We start from the raw sequence: 8354 nt of genomic DNA, 5'->3' as shown, positions 1-8354 counted from the left end.
TTAGAAAAATATGAGCTAGGTTTTACTGAAATTTATGTATATTTAAATACACCCTCACATAAACCAAATGTGCAAAATTAATATAGGCTCAATGTAAAGGAAAAGAACTTCAGTAAGTTTTGATAATGAATTTTGTTAACATTAGGATCTGTCATTATCTCTGTATTTTGATTGTAAACAGAGGATAACTGAAGGATTTAATGTACAGAGGTTCACGTGCCTTTTGTTCACATTCTTACTCTATTCTTTTCAAATCTTACTCAGTGGGGTTGTCATCCTTTGTAAGAAAAATCTTGGGTCAACATTCAGTAGAACTCTGAATTTGGAAAACCCTCCATTTTGCTTTGAGAAAAAAATGTGATTGTGACTTGAGAATTTACACATAATGATTTATTTTTTGTGAATTGATTTAGTAGATATAGAGTGTAAAACTTAGTTAAGAGGGGAATGACATCCTGGTAGTAGCAGGTGAGTGGATGCATGTTCAAACCAATCTATTTTGCAAGCCATAATAACTCTGACCTGAAGATAATTCAGTGGTCATCAGGAGTTTTTGTTGCAAGTGCTGTACTTCATTACTGGGTGACCTCTTTATTGCAAGTTTTACTGTACTGTGACATCTGCCAGTGGATATATTTGAAAATCATTACTTACTCATTTTTTAAAAAGAACTCTTTTTTCTTTAAAATCTGTGCTAATGCACATTAGATCCCTTTAGTTAAATTTATTCAGGGATTAAATTTACCACCATTAAAGTTAATTTTTTCTCCAAAAGTATTTATATGTAATAGACCCAGGATCGGTGGTGTAGTATCACAATTAGAGTCTCATGATTTATCTTCTAAAAGATGTCTGAAGAGAATAGTCAAATAAATTCATCAAGGAACACAATATTGTGGGTTGGGTTCATTGTTAACTGTGGTTAAAAAAGAATGGGATTCTTGAATTGCAGTGTAAAATTAAATATTAAAAATTTTTTAAACTGCATCATTTCTGAAATCTGAATCTTTGAGTATATCTTAATACGTTTTAGAACTTTTTTTAAACTACTGTCCTTGAATTGGAATGAAAGGCAAGTTTATGCCAATTGGTTATCTAATTTTGCTAGGTGAGTCTTAAATTGTAAAAAAAAAAAGTTTACAGGTCACTTCACAGAGTCAAAACCTAAGCATTTTACTGCTTTCTAATGAGCCATTAAGCTGAAGAAGAGTCAATTAAATGAGCAATTAATGTAGTACTGACTTGAGCTCTCTGGTTTTAGGTTCTTCAGAAGACAATGAGGTCATTCAACCAGGTTTCATCAGCCCCAGGTTAGTCTTTTTTTCAATTACATTTTTATTTAACTAACATTTATTAAAAAAGATCACTGGAGGCATATGAGAAAAAGTGACAGCTCTCAGAAATTCTCCACTGTGGCAAGATGGGTACCATATATTCTACTGTACTCCGGATCGCTTCATTTATAAACTGGTACTCCCACCAGAATTGCAAGGGTGAAATCTTCTAATTAACTCTTTTTCCTCCTAATTTTAGCAGATTTGAATTTTGTGATTGTTTTTTCCCTGTTTCAGGCAAAATAGATAATATTTAAATGCATATGAACCTGAATAAAAAGTAGTTGTGGCTTGTTCATTTTTGTAAGTCCTTTTGTAAGTTCATTTTGAAAAGAGGCACTCACCAGTATTTGTTAAATTAACGATAGAGACTTGCTGCTGTTTTTAAATAATTTACTATAAGTAGTGTGATATATTAGACATTTTTTCAGGAAATTAGAGAATTTTCCTAATCTAGGAAAGTCCCATTTATTTTGCTTTTCACCAGTTTGTATCAAATTAGTTGCTCCTTATATTATTAATAGGCGTCCATGGAGGCTCAGATAGTAAAGATTGCTCCTGCAGTGCAGGAGACCTGGTTTGATCCCTGGGTCAGGAAGATTCCACTGGCGAAGGGAATGGCTACCCACTCCAGTATTCTTGCCTGGAGAATTCCTTGTACAGAGGAGCCTGGTGGGCTCCAGTCCATGGAGTTGTGAAGAATGGACATGTCTAAGCAACTAACATACTATTAATACAAAATGCATCATGTGAACTTTTACCATCTTAAACCTACACTTCAAAAATATATATCCTTTCATTTGTTTAGGTGTACTTTAAAACCTAGGTTTTTGATGTATAAATGTCCTCTTGTATTACTGAAACGAACTGAAAACTGACAGCACTCTTCTTGCCAAATGGTTTTATTAGTAACAGTGTATTGCCAGGCTTTCCCCTTGGCTCAGCAGTAAACAATCTACCTGCCATGCAGAAGACACAGGAGATGGGGGTTCGGTCCCTGGGTGGGAAAGATCCCCTGGAGAAGGAAATGGCAACCCAATTTTCTTGCCTGGAATATTCCGTGGACTGCGGTCCATGGGGTTGTAAAGAGTTGGACCCACTGAGCCCCTGACACTAATGCATGTGATAATGTATTATTCTGGCTTCTGCTCTTGTGGATTTAATGTCTTGGCTCTTCTCTTTGACTAACACTATCAAAACTCTTAAAAGCTATAAGATGACAGAGTTCATGAGCATTTATAAGTACAAGTAAAATATTATTCTAGTATTAAGCTTATCAAATACAGGATTGTAGGTAGAAAGAGGAAAGCAGTAGGGATCAAAAGGTTTAGTGAGGAGACCACTGATTGGCATTGTCTTTTGACAGCACTTTACTTTTTTTCTAGAGTGAATCCTTTGACATAGAGGTGATGCTCTAAAGAGTACCATGAAAAAGAAGATTCTGAAAAGTTGCTACAATATATTAATTTACCAACTAGTTTCCCCTTACTCTCCATTGTGGTTTTCCTTTGGGGGCAAACTGGAGGCAGTCCAGAGGCCCTTTTCTCTTCTGCTGGAAGTAATGTTAACACCGATGTGTTAAGTGAGTGCAATAAAGTTTCATGTCTGTGTTTCCTTGTGATTAAAAAGGGGTTCACCAGGGAGAGGTTGCACTTTCCCCAAAAGAAAGATTATTGTCAGAGATTACATTTATGCCTAAGACTTGAATATCAACTGCTCCAGGGTCCTCACTTTGCAGGTAAGGAAACTCAGGGCTGGAAAAGCTTAATGATCCAAGCTCACAAGGTCATTAAATGGCACCAGAACTCTGGCCTCCAGTTTGTAGCTGGATGCTTTTTCTCCACAGATTTTCCTCTCACAGAGACATCTTTAAAGCCTGAAGATTTCTTCTCATTTGCCTCACCTTTTACTCTTGTACTGTTTTTTCCCTTTCTATTTTCCTCCTACCTATCCTTTTCCCCCAAATAAACCGAAAATGAAGATATTAAAGGGAATACCTAGGAAACAGCCCCTACTCTTAATTATTTTCTTTGATGAGATTAAGTTTTAAAGAATAAACTTTTCATTCATTGCTTTCAGAGGGGGAAAAATTGTATGCTTACATTATTTAGTGTCATTTCTGTAGACTCAATATTTATTGCAAAAAGATCTTTAAGTTATGAGGCATACCTGTTCAAGTAGTACAGGTGAAAAACATGGGACTCATTTTTTCAAATAAAATACAACCTTCATTTTGTGCTATTCCGGGCAAGGTATAATAACTAAATGATTTCTCTAACATACTGCTTTCATAATTAAAATTACATAGCCAAGTGTTTGTTTAGGACAATTCAGAAAATATTTGGGAGGAGTGATAATAAAATTTTTTTTATTTCAATTGAAGTATGTTAACTGATTTTTTACTATTCGTTTTAAAAAATAAACTTTTACAAAATGATGGTGTTAAAGTAATATCCCCTTTCTGAAATAATTTTGTTGTTCTAAATACTTAACTAACCAAAATGAAGAAAACGTTTGCAAATGGTTGTTTTCAAGCATTGTTGTTCAATGCTTGAACTATAGAGGCAATTTGTCTGCCAAACTTAAAATGCTATTGTTTTCTGTATTTCCATAATTTTATTTAATTATACCTGGGGGGAATATGTTAAAATATTTAAGGAAAAATTTTAAGAGGGTTTTATAGCTATGTAAAAATTACCCAATCGGAACAATTGTGTTAAGACAGAGCAGTTTGCTTTCAGATAAGGAAATTAAATGAGAACGGAATTGTGCTCTTTGGGAAAAAAAACAAATAGCCCCCATATTCTAAAGTGCCTCTGTTGTAAGATCAACAGCAGAGGCACTGCTTTCTTTTGACTCCGTATTGTAAGAATTTCAAGAAAGTTACTTGCCAGTAAAGGAGTTTACTGAAACGCAGTGGGAGGGATCGGCAACAGTTTGCCCGACGTGCGAGTCCGCAGCTTTTGCGCGGGAAACCTCACGCCGCGACCAGAGAAGGGGTTCCCTAAAATCGCCCCTGGTCGCCCTCCACTCCCTTTGCCCCCCACTGCCTTCCCCACAGACGGCTTTTCTTGACCCTCCAAAGGCGCACGGCGACGTTTTCGTGGCTTCCCTTAAGGACGGCGGCGCCAGGGGTCTGAAGACAGCTCCATTTTAGGCATGGCCTGGTCGGGGAGTAGGGGGTGGGGTGCTCCTTTTCTTGGTTGCCTCTGATAACCGCCCCCCACCCCCCGACTTCACTTTTCCGATTGAGGAGACTTTGACATATCACAGATGAAAAGATCAGATTATAAATGATGTATGTCTGGAAATGCAATGAAGGTAGCAGATTGCGCCAAACGTTGCCTCCATCCCAGTGGAGGCAAGGATTCCTTTTGTTCGGTGTTCATTTGGTTGGGACAAAATGACAAATGTGAAAGTACCCTAACCAGTGAAAAATCTTCAGCCTTCTTTGGAAGGGCTCAACTTCTAGAACTGAGGTGGTGATGTGAATAAAAGAAAAGGTGACTGGAGAGAGAAAGGGGAGAGGAAGTGGCAAGGGCGGGCGGTGGAGGGAAGGGGCAGATCCGCTGACCTGGGGGTCTCGGCGACCTTGGGGCGCGGGGCTGCGCGTGAAGCTCCGCGGCTGCGAGGGCTGAGCGGGCTGCAACCCCGGCCTCATTTGCCGGGAGGGGAGCACGGGTGGAGCCGCTCGCCGTGGTGCCGCAGCCCCTCCTCCTAGTTTTAAGAAGAACCAAAGCATTGTTTCAGCTGTATAGAAGTCACTCATTGCTTTTACTTGAAAACAACAACGGTGGGCTCTGGAACCTTTTTCGGCTCCTTGCGTTGTACTGTTGGAATTTTTAAAAGAAAGAAAAAATTGTTTATTTCGTTTCTTAACTGTAGAAATTTTAGATTGTGACAACCAACGGGCATTTAATAGGTTATTTCCTTGATTTTTTTTTTTAACCCCCAGTGCGTTGAGGATTTTTTGTAGCTACTTGAACTCATTTTAAAGACATTTTGAAAGAAGTATGATAAATCAAGCTACTGAAACATTTGGCTTCCACAGTATAAAACATGCGTTTTGAGTCAAGCACAGGTCTTTCTGGCACTAAAAACAAGTAGGAAATGAGAAAAAAATTAAAACCAGAAGACTTCAGGAAGGTGACAAATTGGAAAGCGTTCTAGGAGATTCAAGGGACCATTTTAGGTGAAAGTAGAACTCTGTGAGCTTAAAAAGATTATGGTTAGTTTTAAACAAGGATCTTAGGCTCAAAAGATTGAGGGCAGGGAGCAGGAAAAGATGAGTCTATTTTCAAAGACAGTGCCATATCCCTGAAATGGAAACTGGTATTTTCCATGTCACTGTGTCCTTTCTCTTCCCTCCCTACCCATTCCCTTCCCTGCTTCCCCTCCCTCTCCTCTCCCCTCCTCTCCTTTCTTTTACTCTCCGCACTCCCCCTCCCTCCCCCAGGTATGTAAATGCATTTGCCTTAAATTCTCAGTGAATGAATGTTAGAGGATTTCTCAAAGTTCCCGGTTGGAAAAAGCTTTCTACACGACTTGAAAGGCCGATGTCCCTCTCAGGAAATGAATGAGTCGATAACCTCTGACACCAGTGACCAGTCCAGTGAACCCTACCTTAATTCCACTAATACTGGAGGCCCCCATTCCGGCAAAACTGAATCTCATAACCCATATCATCCAATGTGGTTCACTTATGGTATTTCCCACTTTTCATCTCTATTTATAGGTTTGAATTTCATCACATTGAACAAATGAGAATTCAGAACCCACCTACATGTTTCTGAGTTTATGCTGATTAGGCCATTTTCTCATTCAAAACAAACATAGATAAAATATTATTTATCATAGATGTGTGTCAGTGACAAAACTAAATTACACTGCCTGTGAATTTTATGATAATTTTACATAAAAAATGACATTTCCTCAATTTGTGTTAATACTTTTCATGTTATTTGTTATCAGATGTTGATTTTTAAAAGTGATTCTTTCATTTAAAATATTAAAACCCCCACTATGATTTAAATTAATTTTTATATTTCCTATTATTCAAAACATTTAACCTGGAGTACCATTGTTAAAGTTATTTCATTATAGGTCAGTGTAATCAGTTGATTTCTAATAAAGTAATGCCAAGTAAATGTTTTGTTAGCAATTTTTTTTTTTTTGAGAGCTTCAAGCTTTTGGGACTCTTGCAAAATCATTTGCATTTTTATACTTTTTCTTTCCTCCCTACCAGCTGGCACATGGTTATCTCCCCCTCTCCACCAAAGTAAATAAAATGAGATAGCTTTGCTCCCTTTCTTGAGAAACAACAAAAGAAAGAAACAGACGAAAAATCTTTTCAAATTCATCAGCTTCAAGTCATTGAAGCCTTTTACCACAAACAGCTGAAAATAACATTTATTTATATACATCCATTTATTTCAGATCTGAACTAATTAGTATAATTGCCCATTTCATTGTTTAATATGGGGAGGAGGTGTAAATAGGTGAATTCTGTGGGTTTTCCAAAGCTTTTGGACTCAGAATCCCTGCGTTTTAGTTTGTGTGAAACAGTGTTAAGAGTTAGGAGTGTGTTGGGGGGGGAGGTGGATTGCGGGTTTGGTGGGGGAGGGTAAACTCGGTAGCTTTGCCGAAGGGAAGTGGTATCTGTACAGTTTCTCGGTAAACTGCTTGTTTAAGAAAATGGGGGGTGGGGTGGGGGAAAGGGTGGTGGTGCGTTTAAATGTTTCAAAGATCGGTGTTATTTTATATTCTAAAGGAAATCAAGCATTTCCAGTTGATCTATAGTTACTGTAGTAGTCGATGAGGGAGGCAATATTGGTGTCAGCATCTAGTAATCAACAATCGTTTGTAACAATCTGAAAGGTAAAAGGATAAGCATTTTGAAACTGGGGTGCTGGCCGTGGAAGGGACGGTAGGAGCCTAATCCGTTATTAAATTTTCGTTTATTCAACTCTTGTATCCACTGGTAGCGCACTTTTAAAATGTCAGGGTGCAGTCAATAAGATGTGAATTTACCTTTTTCCTCCCACGGGCCCCTCTTTTCCACCCCTCCCCCCACTCTGGCCCGCTGTTTCTCCCCCACCTCTTTCTCTGGCTCCTCTTCACCTCGCCTGCCTGGCGCTCCCCTCCCCCTCCCTGCCCATACACACGTCGCCTTGCTCTTGGGGAACAATCACCACTGATTGAGGTTCACTCTATGTTAGGCTGGAAAACTGGGCTGTTATTTAGGAAGTCATTAATCACATCTCCTCCCCCGGAAAGAGATGGCGGAGAAACCTGTGAAGTACAATTCCTTACCAACCCCCTCCAAAATGTTCCGAAACGGTAAACCTAAACACAGTTTGACTGCATGAAGGTGATAGCGATTTTTCCGGTAGGATTTTATTTTAAATTTGAAAAATATTTCAGGGCACAATCAGGTACTTGTGTGCATTTCTCTTACTGTGGGTGTAGATTACCATTATATAAAGTTTCATGGATGTGTAATTAGGTTCAATTAGATCCTTTGTAAATTACATATTTTCCTCTAAGAATTGAATTAAATGTGAAATTTGCATCCTAAGCAGGTTTGTTGTTACCGATCAGTTGAATTCTTGGGGGGGGGGAAGCATAACATCGGTTGCTTTATTTAAATGGCTTTTCCCCCCTAAATGAGATTATTTAGACAGGCTTGTGTGTTAGGCACGCGTGTGCACATATATGATTGTGCCGTTTCTCTAAATCGACGATTCACAAGGACCCTCCATTGTGTTTAAGTAAAAGCACGAAATCGGCATTCTGACTTATCGTAAAAGAAGCGTCCCAAATTGTCTTTAAGATAACATGTTTGAGTTTTTCGTGTTCATTCATAAATTATTTTGATGTCAGCATAGATGAAATGGCGATTGGTTATCTCTTCCTCTTGCCAGCCCCTTAAGGATCCGAGGTGAAATTAGTAGCAAGAAAGCATGTAATTGACAAAGTCACGTGTGCTCAGGGGGCCAGAAACTGGAGAGAGAAGAGAAA

The 8354-nt window shown here is 38.6% G+C and overlaps 1 protein-coding gene across 2 annotated transcripts in view; it reads left to right on the top strand.

The window, feature by feature from the left end:
* Window positions 1-1276: 1276 nt before the first annotated feature.
* LIN28B (lin-28 RNA binding posttranscriptional regulator B) overlaps window positions 1277-8354 on the top strand; it is a 125029-nt gene continuing 117951 nt past the window's right edge. For both annotated transcript variants that reach the window (XM_088840931.1, XM_055433474.1), the window contains exon 1: window positions 1277-1310. In XM_088840931.1, the coding sequence (XP_088697057.1) occupies window positions 1277-1310 (34 nt within the window). The remainder of the gene's footprint in view (window positions 1311-8354) is intronic.

This window comes from Moschus berezovskii, chromosome 10 (genome assembly GCF_049115385.1).
Source record: "Moschus berezovskii isolate FMDL1 chromosome 10, NW_MosBer_1.0, whole genome shotgun sequence".
Lineage (NCBI taxonomy): Eukaryota > Metazoa > Chordata > Mammalia > Artiodactyla > Moschidae > Moschus > Moschus berezovskii.
This window is presented reverse-complemented; position numbering and strand designations above follow the sequence as displayed.